The following is a 17,610-nucleotide window of genomic DNA, read 5'->3' on the forward strand; positions in this document are numbered from 1 at the left end:
TTGACGAATCGCGCTCATTTTCCACTAAAATGGCGCATCTTACAATCCTTTTTCTAATCTTCTACACGATTTTACCGATTGTTGTGCATGCTCTCAGCCGTGCTTGCGGTGGCGCTAGTGAAGCAATTTGAATTTTGTGTTGACAAAACTTGCCTTGCCAATTTCGTCCGCATTTTCCCGCTTTTCTGGTGAGTTTTGCCCAAAATTTGCAATAATTTCCTTCTTCAATAACATTCTCAAACTCTAGTCAAGGTGGAGAAGTCAAAAGGCAAAATGAGCGACACGCCGTTGGCTCCAAGTCGCTTCGAGAAGTCCCTCGGCTTGCTGACGACCAGGTTCGTGCAGCTGCTGCAGGAGGCCAAAGAAGGTGTGCTCGATCTTAAGGTGGCCGCCGACATTCTGGCCGTCCGTCAAAAACGTCGTATTTACGACATTACCAACGTGCTCGAGGGCATTGGCTTGATCGAGAAGAAGAGCAAGAACAGCATCCAATGGAAAGGTGGCGGCCCCAGTGCCAACACAGCCGAGTATGCTGAGAGTCTCATTATCATAAAAGAAGAAATGCGCCTGCTAGAGGATTATGAGAAAATCATCGACACCCATCGCCGATGGATTCAGCAGAGCATCAAGAATGTCAGCGAGGAAAAGTCAAATGTTATACAAAGCTACGTGTCTCCCAAGGATATTGCAGACATTTTTCCAGAAGGCACCTTGCTGGCTATCCATGCGCCCCCTGGCGCCACCCTGACTGTTCCTAAGGGAAGCGATAAGAGCTACAGCTTTAGCATCAAGTCTTCTGCTGGGCCTGTTCTGGTAATTAGGAAAACAAAATGCTTGAATAATATGTGATATTGAACTTTATTTTCTAGGTGTCAATTGTGGACCAGGAAAAGTCAATCGAAGAGTACAATGAACGTAACCTAAAAAGGAAGCGGGAGGAGGACGAGAAGGTTAAGATCAAAGGTCCTAGGCCCGCCAAGGGAAGGGCAACCCGCAAAAACAAGACCGAGGAGAGCGAGGTTGAGGACCTGCTGGACATAATGATGGAAAAGTCGGATGCAGACCAAGAAAACACAGATCCTCTGCTGGCTGACAATTTTGACCAGCTCTTCGAGGACTTGGTTTCCGACTGCGACAAGTGGCCTCTTCTAAGACTCAGTCCTCCAACCACAGATAGAGACTACCATTTCAGTCTTGGGGATAATGAGGGTATACGTGACCTTTTCGACATCAAGCTCTGATCACAACACCTTTTGAGTTGTGACCGAACAACACACTGAAGATCGTGGAGTTCAATTTACTGGACTAAAAACAGTTAAAAATATCGTATTTGCTAGGTTTTCCCTATTATGCACACTCTACCTAGTGTGTCCTGCCATTGCTATGTTTTTGAAATGATTTTTCCAATATACGAATGTCAGCTGATGAATAATAAAAATTATGATGGCTTTGGATAGATTAAAATTACAAGATTTCATTTAATACCATATTCAAGTAATTGAAAATTTAAGTTGTGATAAGATATGAACTTTTTTTTATTGTCTTTTAAAATCCAAACCTATTCCAAGATAGTATAAGTTCCAGGTTGAAATCAGAAGACGAAAGTGAATTTGAGGAAATTTTATTGAGAATGTAACAGGAATTATCAATGGAACGTTCAAACAGATCTTATACATTTATTTCTTAAGTTAATTTGACATTAAATTATCACTTACATCTCACTCGTTAAAATACTAATAAACACTGAGAGATCAGTATAAATTAAATAAATAAAATCCTGCAGCAATCAATAACTTAAAGAAAGTGCGTTTCTTAACTAGAATATTCAAAAAATCCTTTTAACAGCACTGTAATTATCATTTATTACACCACGACTAATTGAGTTCAGGGTCTAACAACAACTGCCGGCTTCTGGTTTGCCTTTTCTGAATCATTATGGCTTTAAAAATGCACATCGATCCTAGAGTCGAAAGGAAAATAATTAGAAGGAACATAGCATTCCAACCGAACCAGTCAGTGACAAGTCCAACCAGAGGCCCCTCAATGACCGCTCCCAAACTACCAAATCCATTAATCAGACCAGTCACGGTTGCACCACAATTCCTGCCATCAGCTTCTCCAATTGAAACAGAAACCGAGCCTCCCAAAAGAGCATCTGGCGCGCACACCCCAGCCCCAGCCGCAATCATAAAAATGGAGTTGTAGCTGAGACCCCACTGAGCGGTCAGGGTGAACAGGATAAAGGACACGATGCCTACAAAGCCGGAGAGGAGGACGGGTACAAGAGGGTGCTTCGGCCAGTACTTGTCCACAATGTAGCCCAGGATGGCACTGCCAATGACAGCGCCAACGTCGAACAGAACAGAGAAGAGCCCCGCCTGTTCTGGCAGGTAGTTGAGAGACTGCGAGAGGTAAATGGGTAGCCAGAGATACATGGAGTAGCGAACCAGTTTGAGACACATCATGGCTGTGGCCATCTCGGACACAGACGGAATGCGCCACAACTCGTACAAACTTGGATTGCTGTTGGAGCCAAGTTTCTTAGTCTTTTCCTCCTTGCCAGGAATTGTGATCCGCAGCTCCGAAGGTAGTTTCATGAAGAGCCAGGCGCAGATGGATAGGGAGAGGACCAGGAAGGAGGGCATGAAGAATACGTAACGCCAGCCGTACATTTTCTGAAGGTACACAGCCACTGCCGAGGCGATGATGCTGCCTCCAAAAGCAGATGTAGACATGAAACCAAAGACAGTGTTCAGGGCGTCATCCTGGGAAAAAGGGAGAAATTTTCTTATACATTTTTTACGATTGATAAAGTTGTCTATTAAATTTTAACCAAAATTATTTTATTTTAATTAATAATAAATTTTATTTAAAAAAAAATCAACTCACAGGAAACCAAGACGACAAACATTTGCAACAGGCAGGCCAGCAGGGAGCTTGGCCGGCACCACTGATGAACAATAGGACAAGCAACATGAAGTAACTGTCCCACGAGCTGAAGGACAAGAGACTCAGTCCTGTGATAAAGAGGCAGATGCCGACAGTCTTCCTTGGGCCTAGTTGGTCTCCAACAGGCCCGAAAATGACCTGCAAAACCGCATACGGCAGCAGCATGGCCGTGTCCATCCAGCCGAGTTGCACCTTGGACAGGTGCATGTCCTGCGCCATCAGGTGTTTGATGACGCCCAAGGGCTTTCGCATCAGGTAGGTTGATGCGTACACCACCCAGATGAGCACAAAAATGGCCACTTGCTTAATCCTCAGGGAAACCATTTCTATAAATTAGCAGAAACAAAAATCAATGACGGTTTATTTTAAAATTAAAAATACCAACTGGATTTTTTCCTACAGACGGTCGCCGTAAAAAACAGACAAAACACTAGCACTCAGGGTGTCGTTAAATTTATTTGTTTCAATTTCCAAATAGGTGTCCTGCTTGTGTTTGAAAATGGGCTCGTGATTCACAGGTTTGCCCAGCTCATCTATCTCTTCGTCCGAAACATCGTCTGTCAGATAAATGCTGAAAAAATTATTATTATAACCAGACCTTTAAAATTTCTACACAAATTTTACTCTTCTTGTTCTTGGGACAGATTCAAGCCAAAAAACGAGAGGATTTTTTTCCTAGTCGCCGCCGACTTGAGCATTTGCTGGAGGTATTGCTCCAGGCCAAGTCGTCTCTGCTCCAAAACCTTGGGCTGCGTGTTTCTCACTCGTTTCGGAGGAAATACTGGAGTCTGGTAATGGGCCCGAAGCTGTAAAAATCACACATGTAATTTTTTTCTTGAAAAAAAAATAATAAAAAATAAACCTCTCGATGGAGCGAGTGGAAGGCGCTGTATCTCTTTTCCACAGAGTACTTCTTGCCAGAGTGAAAAATGTCAACTACGTAGACGTAGTGCGGTTTTACGTGTGCGACTTCGACTAGCCGATATTGAGAAATGTACAATGTGCTCATATCATCATAAAATAGATAAAATTCCAGATCATTTCTTCCGCGCAGTTTGCATTCAAAACAATAAAGCAGCGAGTCCTGGACAGTCTGACTTGTAAGACCAGCTGCTCAATCGAGTCAACCTTTGACCTCACGTTATTAATCACGTCAAAGCAGAAAATTTAACGAGAAGAGTGAGAAAGTCTTGTTGAAGGGCGGAAGAGCAAGGTTATAAAAATGAAAACGTCACACCGCCGGTGTGTGGTCAAAATATGTTGTTTTGACAAAAGATAATAGGGGATGCGAATTACAATAACGCGCCGCCCACATACGTCATTGGCGCAAGAGACAACTTTTGAACCTTGGCGCTGTGCGAATTAAAAAAATTACGCGACCCCTGGGCCGTCCGCGAATTGCACGACGGATCCCCCTGTTTTTGTTTGCGTGCTACCCTCTCACGGCGCGGCAGCGCAAAACTGTCCCTCGCCAACGATAACTTCCTTGGTCAAGAATGATCGCCGCCATTTTGTAATGTATTATGTTTATATCCGTTTTGAGTGAGCAGGGAGATGGTGCATAGTGTCGAAGGTAAACATTTGCATGATGCGCTAATTGCAGCTTAATTTATGGCCGCTGATTCATGTGCACTCGATCTGTCCGACCGGCCGCCGACGATCAAGCGTGTCGAGAATTCGGCTTCGCCTGTCGACCGAGATGAATGCGTTGTAATTGCATCGATAATCGAACAACTAATTATGTATGCACGCACAGGCGTCTATTTGCGGTTCTCGCGATTTATCTCGCCTTATACCACTCGACGGACGTGCTAAAAATAACGTCAACACGATATTCGTCTCGATTCACACGCAAATTCGGCGGCACGCGTTTTTTTAAGTCAAAAACCCGCTTTGTTGATACAATTTCGCACCTCCATCGTAGACAAAGACATCTTGGTTTGACCACTTTGACCCCCGTAATCTTTTCTTCGTCATTAAAATTTATCTCGGCCAAGATAGATTTTTCAAACTAATATTCAAATTTAATTTTTCCAGCATAATTTGCTAGACGCGGATTCAATAATGGTTGTTGTGCCAACCTTCGGGTTAAAACTACACGCCGAATCATCAAATTACTGAACGTAAGTGTTTGCAAATAATATTTGTTTCTATTTGATCTGATTTTGGAAATCTGCAGGATCTACGGTGAATGTCTAATTGAAATCAGCATGTCCCAGCAGACGGACAAAGGTTCGATTGCATTGTCGCCTGTTTTCCAGAAGCTTAGCTCTCCAACATCGCCAAAGAGCAAAAAGGTCAGTTTTCAATACAAAATTAATTTGATAAAATCTCAAAACTTGCATGACTAAATTTCAGTTCTTGGTGCCTGGTCTGGAGGGGGACAGGCCTGGAGTTGATGGTCATCCAATAATTGGCCAGTGTGGCAATACGGACTGGTCAAAACTATTCCTACATCCAACTGAAGACACCGAGCCAGATGAGCAGCCATCGACAGTTGACATGTCTGCTTTTAAGGTTTGGTTTTTAAAAATGGAACAATTAAAAGAAAAGTAAATAAAATTTTTATTAAACAGGGCTCCCCATCTACTACAAAAGTTCCTTACACTTTGAGTGAACCCTGGAATTCCAATGGTGGAGATAGAGATGGAAATGAAAGCGATAGCGGCGAGCAAAGTGATAACGAGTCATCTGGGAGCAGTTCTGACTGTGGAGACGACAGCGGATCCATTGCAGATGTAAATTTAACCAGTCAATTATTGCCATAGAACTTTCCTTAATATAATACATATATTTAGGGATCGGCAAGCAGTTCGAGTTCATCAGACGACGGTGAATCTTCTGACAGAGACGATGACAGTGATGTTTGTGACACCAAAAGTAATTGTTCGTCATCTTCCGGCTCTGATTCGTCGTACACAACTTGCAGCAGACCAGCCTCTCCTGTTGATCCGCCACAACAGGTGTTCTCCATCCGAGAAACCAATTTTGAGCAGGTTAGGGCATTTTTTTGCTTTGTTTATCAAGGGTTTAAATCGGATTAAAATATTTAAAAGATAACAAAATATAAGACCATTAAACAAATTGTTGGGTTCGTTGCACACAAATTTTAAACAGTTTACTGAAGTTCACTCTTATTCAAGTATGATTAAAAATCCAATTTGTAAATAAGCTTGTGTAAATAAATGTAAGCATATTATTTAATTTCTTAGTCAAAACTGGATGTTTAGCAAAATGAAAACTATTATTTCATAACTCGATTTTTATTCATTAAAATATTTTTTATTTGTTGCAGGGCGGCTTAAAGTTGAAAATCTCAACTACCTCGGCTCGTCAGGGCGAGCAGAAGGGCTCTGCATTGAAAGAGCCACAGAAAAGTGCTCCAACAAAAGAGCCATCGCCACCTGCACAAGCGACGCAGGCCAAAAGTGATAACAATCAAGCAGCTACTCAGGAAAAGAAGCAGGTGATCCCGAACCCCAGGATATCTCGACTCAGGCCACGCAAGAAGGAAGAAACTAAGGTAGGATATTTTGAATTAATTCTCTGATATCTCTTCACAAATTATTTATCATGGTTTTTATTTTTTATTATAAAACCATTAAAATATTAAATAGATTTCAATTAAAATTTTTAGCTGAAAATTAAGTTTCCATTTTTATTATCGTGGAATTTTTTTTTTTTTTTAGAATTCAAGATAATTACGGATAGTTAAAAAAAAAATTGAATTCTAATATTTGTAATACAAGAATGGTTGAGATTTGCAAAGTCATGTACCACAAGTATGAGCGCTTGCGAATGGGGGGAAATTATGCAAATTTAATGGCGAGGTTCGTCAGACAGGTCTGGAGCGCCTCTTCAAAGCTTTTTGGCGCTACATTTTCTTGATCAAATATTATCGTGGCTCACGTACGACGCTGCTTGGCGGCAGCTGAAAATCGACACAGCAGCCGGTTATATACCCACGCAGTTGAGTGGAAGGGAGCGAGCCAGCGAGCCAAAATAAAAAGTAAAAAAATAAAGACAAGAAACGCTGCCTCCATGTGCTCCTCGGCGTGACCTTCAAAAGATCCTGAGAATGAAGAGTGAGTGCTGCTCATGCATGGCATGGCAGCGTCGTCTCTCTCACCATCCGAGGTGTAAATTCCCACTCCTGTCATGCAAAATTAGTCTGCGGCAACGCGAGGTGGTGAGCGCGCGCGCTGCGAAATGACGCTCCTCGTCACTCAGAAACACGCGTGAATTTGTTTATTTTTATTTTCACTCGAGACAAAAAAAAATGATTGGCGAACTGACGCGCGGGACGCCGACGTCCAACAGCCTGCAGGGCCCCGAGCTGCTGCTCCTCGCCCTCCAGAACAACAACCTGGCAAGCAAGGAGGGTGCGGACGGCGGTTCGGACGTAGCCTGGGACTGGGAGCTGGTTAGCCACCTGCTCAGGGCCTGTCAACAGGTAATTTTATTTTTGCACGGCCGCGATGCCGTTCGTCCGCGAATCTCAGCGCTCAAGGTTATCGAATCGCGTCGCCAAGGCAGCACACAAAATTTAATACACAAATGTTTGAATAATTTTTTTTACCTTTATCTATTTAATTTTCTTCTTCCATTAGAAAATAGATATAACAATTTGTTTTTGACAAGTAAAACTTTTTGGCGAATTTTCATAATAAACAATTTTTGTTATTGTTGATTTTTTTTTCATACCATTACATTTAACTTGCAAATCTAAAAGTAAAGCAAAAATCGTTTACATTTAATTGCTTCAAAAATATCAAAATGTACTTGTAAAAGCTCAATTTGTTAATAAGTTATTTGCATAATATAAAATTTTTACAGCCGTGTGATTAATTTATTATTTGAACTATTTGTTTTGAATGTCAGGGGAGTGTTTCCTTTCTTGGATTAATATTTGTTTGTGTGTTTAATGTAAATTTAAAACAAATAATTATTTCTTTATATTTCATAAAAAATTAAAATATGTGTATTTATGATTCCTCTTATTTCCATTTTCATTATATATTAAATTAAATTTTTCATGTAATTACGATTCGTGCCTGCAAATTGATCGAGATTGATAGACACACTTGACGCTGATTGAATCTCAAGTGATTTTTTCGTCGTCCGACTTGTTCTACAGCTCGGCGTGTTCGTGTCTCGTTTTATTTATTCCATTTTAATTAGTGCCGCGGGCAACACAGGCCGCGGCCGTTTAATTTTCTCTCTTGGGCAATTGCGCGACTAAATTGACAGAGAGTTTTGCTCCGCAGACGCGCGGCGTAATAATCACGATTTATATAAAATAATGCAAAGTGTCTATATGGTCGTTGCACCGGCCGGCGAATCGGTTTCACTGCAGCAGACGAAGATCGCTTTCACTCTCGGACCTCGTCGGCCGGAGTAAAAACGTAAAATGTGACTCATTTTATTCCGATCGAGATTATTTCTCACATAACAATGGAGGAAAATTCCGATCTGACCGGCAGATAGGGCGTTTTCAGTAATTAGCCGTGTGAGAAACGGACTGCGTGAGTGGTGTCGCTTTTCGGGCTTTATTATTGTGGCGGGCAAAGCCAACAACAATAATAGGCGACTCGACCTTGAAATGCGCGTTTGTCGATTTGGCAAGTGCAAATTTACGGAAGCCGCTCAAGGTGACGCCGGCCGGCCTCTCGTTTTTCGTATTCTGCAAACGCTTAATTCGCCGCCTGACTTTTTATTATTTTCATTCGGCGTTTAATATCGCGCGCGAGAAGGTTGTCCGTGAGTTACGCGTCTGCCGCCGGACGAGGCAGACACTGACAGAGGTCGCCGTGCCCTTCCCGGTGCGGAAAGTGAGAGCACCTTCGAATAAAAACGGGGTCAAGAGCAAGCGACTAACCAGTCTCTGTGTCGCTCAATGGGGCGAGTTGTTGATTTTGTCTGTCCAAATAAACGATTTAACGACTAAATCCAGCTGATTAAATAAGCCGATTACACGGTCAAACAAATCTTCCTAATCTTTCACTGCCCACTGTATTTTATTTGCATGAGTATTTATTTATTTTTACAAGCTCTTAATCTTTTTTTAGCAATCAAATTTTTTCCAAATAACAACTGAAAAAAATGAAAATCACAAGGCAATTTTCTTATTTTGTTAAAAAAATAGAAGAATACAAACTTTTGCAAAAATTTATTTTTAAAGTATTCATACAAAAATACATTGTATTTGAAAATTTTCAATGATAAAATGATTCAATTCATGGAGTTTGGTGTAATTTTTGTTTATAGGGTGTGTCAGCTAGCACCTCACAAACGCAGCAGCAATCTCAGAGGCCAGTTGGAAAGAGGGGACAAGAGCCAGTGTCCCAGGCATCCTCGTCTTCAGCACGCTCCTCGCAACCGGAGGCAGCAATATCTCAGCTGGCACACGAGCTCTCTGGCGATGCCCTTCAGGTAGAAATCTCAATTCTGTTCATTAATATAATAATTTGTATATTATTTACCTAATAATTCCTATTTAAAATTTTTTAATTAAAATTTCAACCATTAGTTCATATCAGGGTTTCATGGGAAATATTTTTAATTTATAGGAGATTAATCAAGAAGACTTAGCTGCTATTCTACCGGACGTCTCTGCGTCTGAAGGGCCAAATGAAGACGTGGCTGGGCCACCTTTTGGCTTCGAAGATGTGTCAAGCCTGGCCGCAAAGTCAGCAGAGATCAGTGCTGTGCAAAATTCTGTTGCTCACGATTCGTCAGACAGCGAGTCTAGTAGCGAAGACAACGAGCTTCTGCCCGAGACTGTAGTCAGTGCAGCTATCCAGAGGATAGACGTTGACGACGACAGTACCTGTGAGTTCTTAGTTCATGCGATATCCGGCAAAAACATTACCTAATTTTTTATTTTTGTCATTTTTTAGCTTGCACAGATGGCGGTCGTAGAAGTCGCGTCAGGGCTGACAGCTACTCAAGTGATGACGAAGATGAAGGCAGTGACGTCGACACCAAGAGTCCTCACACTGGTGCTCGCATGTACTCGTCACGCCTCCTGCAGCAATTCGAGCAGAATCTTTTGTCCCAAAGTGACAAGAAGGAAAACAATAGTGCAACATCAACCAAGGCAAAATCGGAACAGGTTGAATCAACTTCCTCCAAACAGAAACGGTCCAAAGGCAAGAAGGAGGGAGCTGCCGAAGACACAAAGAATTCGGTCGAGATGGATCCGTACATCCCCCTGGACTGCTGTGAATCTAATGTTTCTCCAGACAGCGGCATTCAGTCAGTTGCTGGCTCTCCAGTGCACCAGTCATGCTCGCCAGCCTCCAATCAGGCCCACGCGTCACCCAACCACCCTTCATCTCAACCCAACTACCTCCCTCCTGTGAAAGAATTGTCTCCTCCGTGTGAGGCAAAGAAAAGGCCAGGGAGGCCGTCAAAAGCTGAGAAGAAGACCAGAGGTCGGCCAAAGAAGTCCGTCAGTGAGTCGGCACCAACAATCAAAGCCAGTACAGACGTCGAGTCGCCAAATGGTCAAGCCCGCCGAGGACCAGGTCGACCCAAAAAGACTGAAGATGGAGGGTTGGCTTCGAAAAAGCAACAGGTTGCGCCGACAACCAAAGCAAAGACCGACTCGCCAGAAGTGCTGTCACAGAAGCGTGTGGCCAAAGTGAGTGAGAGCAAAGTAAGGACGGTGAAGAAGTCGAGTGACAAGAAGACTGATGAGAAGTTGGAAAAGTGCGGGAAAGATAACATACCCAGGAAGAGGAGGTGGAGACAGAAAAATGTGAAGGCGCTTACGATTCCGTTCGCCATCGAAGGTGCTCTTCCTGAAACTCTGCCTCTGTCACTGACGTTCAAGAAAAGATCAAAGAGCGGCAGGAAGCACAAGAAACTTCAGTCTTTGAAAAGCAAGCGCAGTAAACACGGACACAAAGCTGGTAGAGGTGGAGACCAACCAAAGAAGAACAGTCTCAACAAGACCAAAAAGAACATTGCATTTAAGAGAAAAAAGAATGTTCGTGGCACCGAGACCAAACGGGAGGACCCAAGCTACCTTACACAGCTGGGGGAACTTGTTTTGTCCCTAGCAAAGTGTACTATATCAAAGTAAATAAATTTTTCGAAAAAAAATTTTCCATGTTAAATTTTTTGTATTATTTTCAGGAATTTGGTGTTGCCAGCCCCTGGAGAAAACAGACTTCCTTCGATATTTCGAGTAAAGAAATTGGTGAAGAAAAGAAAGGTTGTTGAAAAGAAGGAGAAGATCAGCGACAAGGATTCTGAAAATGAAGTACCTCCGCCAAAGTCGCCACATTCGACAACAAAGGAAAAGGTGAAGAGGAAGGCAAAGAAAAGTGCTGTTGAGATACCAAAGGTCAGTCTTTTAATAAATTTTAATTGAGTGGTTTGCTAATTAATGTACACATTACAGAGAGCGGAGCCCAATGAGCAGAGGCTTCCTTTGAAGAAGCGTCACTATCACCTGCCTAGTCAAGTGCCAAACGTAGATTCAACGCAAGAGCCAACCACTTCACCAACAAGCAACGCAAAGACTTGTCAGGCCGCCTCTCAAACTGTGTTAACAAAAGTAGAGAAAACTTCATCAAATTCAAAGACCAGCAGGAACTCTATTGATGATGCAATTGAGTCTTGTATATCAAGGTACAAACCTTCGGCCACAAATGACGAGGAACTTGACACACCCTTGAGTGAAATGAAGAAAAAGAGTAAAGTGGAGGTACCTGCAAAAAAGGTGCCTACAACCACCCCAGTGGCGCTCTTGTCAAAAAGAGCTGCTGCTCTAAAAGCCACAAATCAAATCACAGCCACCATCACAAACACACCTAACGCAGAAGAGAAGGAAAAGCCTGTTGATGTAACAGTAGTAAAAAGTGAGAAGGAAGACGTTGATATGGATGATGTGCCACTGAAAGACTTAATCAATAAGACCAAGACTAAGAAACTTTCAGTTGGAACTCCGAAAGTGGCACTGACAAAACTACTGGACCAGGATCTGCTGCTGAAAAAGGCGGTAAATGCTGTGAAAAAGAAGGCTAAAAGGAGAAAGGCAATCAACAGGACAGGCTTTCCTGTTAAAAAGAAAAAGAAGCCAAAGAAACAGCTAGATGAGAAACCTGATCTTCCGAAACCAATTGTCGAAATTAAGAAAGAACAGCCAGCCCCAGAAGCCACAAAAGAAACAAAAGCTAAGCAGGCCGATCAACAGACTTCCAAGAAAACTTCAAACAAACGAAAAGTATCAGTTTGTGTGACTGAAAACATTCCCCTCAGCCAGCGGGCGGCCAAACGCCAGAAAATCTCTTTGTCAAAGGACGACGACAATGCTGATGTTGTTGCCGATTCTGAATTGCAAGATCCGGAAGGCAAGGGAAAGCCGCAGCCGCGCTGGAGGAAAAAGTACCTGACGGCAGGTCTCTTCTCTAACTTTTTCAAAGAAGATGAGCCAAGGAAGACAACACCTGCAGAGCTATCGAAAGCCCGAAACGGGGTGTACAAGAAGGAGGAACACAAGTACGGACTTCTTCCCCCTCCGTTTGACAGTGAAAAGTTTGTCCGCCAACGGAGGGTGGACTTTGAGTTGCCGTATGACTTGTGGTGGCAACATGAACACAACAAACTGCCTGGAAGGGCTTCTGAGGTGCCGTCGTGGAATTACAAGAAGATCCGCACTAACATCTACTATGACATGAAAGTGCCCCACATGTATGAGGCGCATCAGGCGTGCAACTGCAAGGCACCAGAGAAGCCGGAAGAGGTTGGATGTGGTGACGATTGCATCAACAAGCTTGTCTACTCCGAGTGCATCGCCAGATTGTGTCCTTGCAAAGAGAAGTGCTCCAACCAAAAGATTCAGAAGCACGAGTGGGCCCCTGGAGTTGAGAAATTCATGACCAAGGAGAAAGGTGAGTTTTTTTTTCAAATTCTTTTAAAATCTGCAGCCTTAAAATATTTTCTAATGAATCTCTAAACATAAACAAAATGCTATTGTTTCAGGTTGGGGTGTGCGAACTAAGAAGACAATCAAGAACGGCGATTTCATTATGGAGTATGTGGGTGAGGTGGTGAGCGAAAAGGAGTTCAAGAACCGCATGGAGACCCGATATGCCAATGACACGCACCACTATTGCCTGCACCTTGACGGTGGACTGGTGATTGATGGCCATCGAATGGGTGGCGAGTGTCGTTTTGTAAATCACTCATGTGAGCCAAACTGTGAGATGCAGAAATGGTCTGTGAACGGCCTGTTCAGGATGGCCCTGTTTGCTTTGCGAGACATTGAGGCTGGCGAAGAGCTCGGGTACGACTATAACTTCTCACTTTTCAACGCTGCAGAAGGCCAGCCCTGCAAGTGCGGCAGTGAAAACTGCCGAGGGGTGATTGGAGGCAAGTACCAGAGGGTGAATCCCCTCCTGGGTGACCGCAAGTGTCGGCTGAAGAAGGACTCGCGGAAGAACAAACGCAAGCTGCGAAGAAATGGCAAACTGAATGACACGCAAATCCGCAACCAGTTGTTCGCCCCGATGAAGCCCATGTCACACCAGCAGCGTTGTTTTGCGCAGGAGCACCACTGCTTCCTGCTGAGGAATCTTGAAAAGCTGAAGCGTTTCCGGGAGAAGCTGAAAAAGCACGCCACCGAGCAGCAGGAGGCGTCAAACGCTGTCAACAGAGCCACTCCCGCCTCCAGCAAGGCTGACGTTTTTCTTGCCCAGCTTAACGCTCTCTCAACACCGCGCTCTGTCCGCACAAGACGACTCGCCCAGGCCGAGGACAACCCTGAGCTGAACAAGGTTGCCAGACTGGCCTACACATTCAAGGACCTCTACATGGTGGTGACCACTGCCAAGGATGAAGTTGGTGAGCTGCTCTGTCAGCCCTTTTTGACTTTGCCCTCTAAGAAAAAGGCGCCTCTCTACTTTGAGAGGGTGCAGGAGCCCATTGACCTGACCATGATTGAAAAGAACATCACTAGTGGGACGTACACGACCGTCGAGGCTTTCGACCAGGACTTTGGCCGCCTCTTCACCAATAACATTGTGTTCCACGGCAGGACGTCCAAACTGGGCATCATGGCCGCTAGACTGAGAAAATCTTATAACGGCGCAAAACAGTCAATTCTGTCACAGCTTGAGGATATTCTCGGGGAGATGCCACCTACCTCGTTCTACTCAGAGAAAAAGAATACTCCTGGTGAGTAATTTTACTTCAGTTACTTTATTTCAGGAAATAACCTATCCAAATTTGTGTTGTAGGAAACAAACTGCAAGCTGGTGCCAAGAAAGTAGTTGTTGACGGTGAAGAAGATGTGATCCGCTGCATTTGCGGCCTGTTCATGGACGAGGGTCTCATGATCCAGTGTGAACGGTGCCTTGTCTGGCAGCACGGCGACTGCGTCAAGGCTGACAGCTCGGTCGAGCACTATCTATGCGAGCAGTGCAGTCCAAGGCCTGTCACCAGAGACATTTTAATGCACCCCATCCCCGAGTATGCTGAAGACGGTCAAACGTATTTCATCTCTTTGATGAGGGAGGAGTTGCAACTTAGAATTGGTTAGTTATACGGATAGAAGCATAGCAGGTTCTCTAATACTTGGAAAACGTTTTGCAGGTGATACAGTTTATGTTTTGAGGGACATTGACCGTGACGACATCACTGACCCGTCTATGCCGCCTCAAAAGCACACATACAAAACTCTGAAAAATGCCATGCCTGAGGACTGTGACATTTTCAGGATTGAGAGACTTTTCATTGAAGAGTAAGCTGATTTTTTTATTAGACAAAAAAAAATTCAGAAAAATATTTATTGTTTTGAATGTATTTATTACATATTTTTTATGTTTAAATTGCTTAAGTTTGAATCAAATCTTAAAAAGGAAAAATTACAGATTCGTTTGTTGTCTTGGCCTAAAGCACTTAAAAATTCTGAATCAATTCTATTTTGGTTTTCTAGTGGAAAAAGGTTTGCATTTGGACATCACTACCTGCGTCCGCATGAAACCTTCCATGAACCGTCGCGCCGCTTCTTCCCGAATGAGGTGATGAGAGTCCCTCTGTATGAGAAGGTGTCCTTTGACCTCATCTTGGACCAGTGCTGGGTGCTGGACTTGGCCACCTACTGCAAAGGTCGGCCCATCGGTGCCAAGGAGGAGCACGTCTACATCTGCGAGTTCCGAGTTGACAAAACTGCCCACCTGTTTGCCAAACTGCCTGCCAAAACTGCCAAACAAAGCGTTTGCCACATTTCCATGAAGTCTTATGCGTTTGAGTCGTTCGAGGCCAAACTCAAACCAGTCAGATCCTACACGGTAATGCTAAACCAAAAATATTCTTCAATAACTAATTCTATGTTTATAAACAGCCTCATCCAACTGACAGTGCAGCCCCGAGATCCAAAAGCAAGGGTCGCGATGAGGACGGTGGTAGCAGGGCAGATCATCCAAAGCCTAGTCAGAGAAGGATTTCGACGCAAATAACTACAATCAAAGTCTCTCCTGCTGTGAAGGTTAGTGTCCTTCACAAAGCACAATTCTCAATACTTAAGACAAATTGAATTTTTTTAATTAGTATTATTTCTGACCACATAACTCTTGATTAAAACAAACATTTAATTTACAAAATTTTATTTTCAGAGAGCTAACCAGATTGATCGACTGAATGGAGTGCTTTTGAAGCTGTTGGACAAGCAGCAGTGCAAGCAGCCCCTGGACGTGTCCTATTTGCTGGAACAGAGCAAGAGGCAGCGCAAAAAACCGACACCCTTGCAGAGTTCTTGAGGAAGACGGAAGCGGGTCTGTGGCTGCTGTGAGGGACAACCGTTCACTTACTTGGCCACGACCAGCAGCTCCGTCACCGCCTCTACCAGCCGTCCTTCCACCCGACGCAGGAGCAGAAAAAACTTTAAACCGGTTAAGTCGAGTGTTTCTTCGGAAGCCCTCAAGTGTAAATTTTGAGACAACACGCTGTGATATTTCAATCGGAAGGAACCCCCCCTCGCAATGAAGAAGAAGATGAAGAAATAAGCAAGTTTGGCCGTTTCCTCTCTTTCATGCTAATGATAATTAACTAATCTATTGTTTTGACTAAGACGAAATCCACAAATCAATTGCAGCATTACTCTGGAATCACAAAAGCCCTTTGGCAGCATTTCTTAAACAAGTACCTTCTGGCAGCAACTAATTCCCACTTGTGCTGTATCTCTAATGCAAGTTTGTTAATTTTAAACGTTGAATGATTGTTCCTGACTACTACTTGCCTTCGGAGGAAGGTGGATTTCGCTGCCAAATTTTGAGTTCGAAAAGATGAAATTTGCCGGCCATTACACTGTGGCAATGTTGTCAATAATTTGACTTTTTGGTGAACCAGTACAAAGTAAAATGGAAAAATTAAGAAAGTGGTTGAGTCATTTTCGAAGCTAAAATTCCAGGAAATTATATTTTTATGCTAGTCACTAATGGATGGTGAATATTTTTCATGCAGTTAAATAGCCGGCACATGTAGTTGTTGGAGGCGCAGAGCAAGTAGGGAAATTTTAATCTCATAATTAAAATTCATTGCAAGGCTGAGGAATTAAACTAGCATATATTTAAAGAAGTCATTTGGCATTTTTACAAGTAAGAGGAAGAGTTGATTGATTAAACGGAGTTGATATTTGGTCGAGGTAATATGTAAATAAAAGAAATAAGTGAGCAAGAACAGTATTTAATACACAATTTAAAGTTGTTTGTCCGACTAGCAGCGAACTTTAATTAATTTACCTCGTCGTAGCTTCTTGGTCAGGGGAGCGGCCTCCCCTACTTAATTAATTTGTTCTCCTATAAAGAATTCACGTCTTTGTTATAATTATTGTTTTGGTTCAAACCAAGTGAATTATAAACTCACGCTTGTTTTCTAATGTTAAGAACCCCGGACTATTTAATTTAAAACCGAAAATTGAACTCCAGCTGTTATTATTAATTCCTAGGCGGCTTCTCTCTGTCCGGCAGCGCCGTTTCTTTTGCTTATGATCTTTCAGTAGCTAATCTCAGTCAGACGATAGCAACCGTTCCATGTTATCCGTAGTCTGTCTCTTTGTGAGTGAACTTTTTTTCTTGAATCGTAGTTGCGCACGCAGATTGATATGAAATTAATGTTGATTTTCGTCTTGTGCACGTCCAAGCTCAATTCGTTAATTATTGCAGTACAATTATTTAAGGTAATTATCTCTTTGCGTTGGCTTTATGACAAATTTTTAAAACCGCTCCACCTCTGTCCGTCGATTCTTACTTTGGTTTTCGCACACACACTCTCTCCTTGAGCTCAATGAGCTTGATTATTTGTTTTTAACATGAGCACCAGAATGATTGATTTTAACATGACTTAGGTGGATGTTTTGAGACTTTGTCTGTGCCATTCGGTTTCTGTTTTTAAAACAAGCAAACAGCGTGCTTTGGAGCATTGATCTGTTTTTATATTGAATTGCCAAATTCGAACTTTTGTCAGACTTTTAATTTGTACATCACTAACTTTGTAACCTTTAATAAAATTATCGCTCAAAAATTATGTTGTTCTTTCAGTGTCAAAACCAAAACTCCAATTATTGAAAATCTTACTTGAAATTATATTTAAAATTTCAGCAAATTCATTTATGTTTTAATTTCTTCCTTGTCATTGTTTGTTATACAAAAA

General features: G+C 42.8%; 4 protein-coding genes across 6 annotated transcripts; 2 read left to right on the forward strand and 2 right to left on the reverse strand.

Annotated features, from left to right (window-relative positions):
* The first annotated feature begins 28 nt into the window (after nucleotides 1–28).
* LOC132205463 (transcription factor E2F4-like) lies at nucleotides 29–1,470 on the forward strand. The gene is made up of 3 exons (XM_059634516.1): nucleotides 29–188; nucleotides 248–813; nucleotides 870–1,470. The coding sequence occupies exons 2-3, from the start codon at nucleotides 274–276 to the stop codon at nucleotides 1,239–1,241; spliced, it is 912 nt and encodes a 303-aa protein (XP_059490499.1). The 5' UTR covers nucleotides 29–188; nucleotides 248–273; the 3' UTR covers nucleotides 1,242–1,470.
* A 135-nt stretch (nucleotides 1,471–1,605) lies between these two features.
* Nucleotides 1,606–3,475, reverse strand: LOC132205462 (uncharacterized). The gene is made up of 3 exons (XM_059634515.1): nucleotides 3,335–3,475; nucleotides 2,890–3,275; nucleotides 1,606–2,765 (listed from the first exon to the last, which is right to left on the reverse strand). Exons 2-3 carry the CDS (start codon nucleotides 3,271–3,273, stop codon nucleotides 1,875–1,877), a joined length of 1,275 nt encoding a protein of 424 aa, XP_059490498.1. The 5' UTR covers nucleotides 3,274–3,275; nucleotides 3,335–3,475; the 3' UTR covers nucleotides 1,606–1,874.
* On the reverse strand, nucleotides 3,346–3,958 carry LOC132205222 (sorting nexin-24-like). Its single transcript, XM_059634165.1, has 3 exons — nucleotides 3,812–3,958; nucleotides 3,574–3,755; nucleotides 3,346–3,520 (listed from the first exon to the last, which is right to left on the reverse strand). The coding sequence occupies exons 1-3, from the start codon at nucleotides 3,956–3,958 to the stop codon at nucleotides 3,346–3,348; spliced, it is 504 nt and encodes a 167-aa protein (XP_059490148.1).
* A 288-nt stretch (nucleotides 3,959–4,246) lies between these two features.
* On the forward strand, nucleotides 4,247–17,491 carry LOC132205461 (histone-lysine N-methyltransferase ASH1L). 3 transcript variants are annotated; one of them, XM_059634512.1, is made up of 18 exons: nucleotides 4,247–4,522; nucleotides 4,987–5,072; nucleotides 5,129–5,246; nucleotides 5,308–5,466; nucleotides 5,526–5,687; nucleotides 5,748–5,945; nucleotides 6,245–6,472; nucleotides 9,217–9,381; nucleotides 9,519–9,780; nucleotides 9,849–11,034; nucleotides 11,092–11,302; nucleotides 11,360–12,851; nucleotides 12,943–14,136; nucleotides 14,199–14,495; nucleotides 14,554–14,701; nucleotides 14,897–15,251; nucleotides 15,305–15,448; nucleotides 15,576–17,491. In XM_059634512.1, exons 3-18 carry the CDS (start codon nucleotides 5,160–5,162, stop codon nucleotides 15,717–15,719), a joined length of 6,432 nt encoding a protein of 2,143 aa, XP_059490495.1. In that variant the 5' UTR covers nucleotides 4,247–4,522; nucleotides 4,987–5,072; nucleotides 5,129–5,159; the 3' UTR covers nucleotides 15,720–17,491. The 3 variants fall into 3 exon arrangements, with proteins under 3 accessions (XP_059490495.1, XP_059490496.1, XP_059490497.1); XM_059634513.1 differs by lacking the exon at nucleotides 4,247–4,522 and adding an exon at nucleotides 4,543–4,691; XM_059634514.1 differs by lacking the exons at nucleotides 4,247–4,522; nucleotides 4,987–5,072; nucleotides 5,129–5,246; ... (2 more) ...; nucleotides 5,748–5,945; nucleotides 6,245–6,472 and adding an exon at nucleotides 7,121–7,402.
* The last annotated feature ends 119 nt before the right edge of the window (nucleotides 17,492–17,610 follow it).

The sequence above is a fragment of the Neocloeon triangulifer genome, unplaced genomic scaffold (genome assembly GCF_031216515.1).
Source record: "Neocloeon triangulifer isolate White Clay Creek 2 clone unplaced genomic scaffold, ASM3121651v1 ptg000002l, whole genome shotgun sequence".
NCBI lineage: Eukaryota > Metazoa > Arthropoda > Insecta > Ephemeroptera > Baetidae > Neocloeon > Neocloeon triangulifer.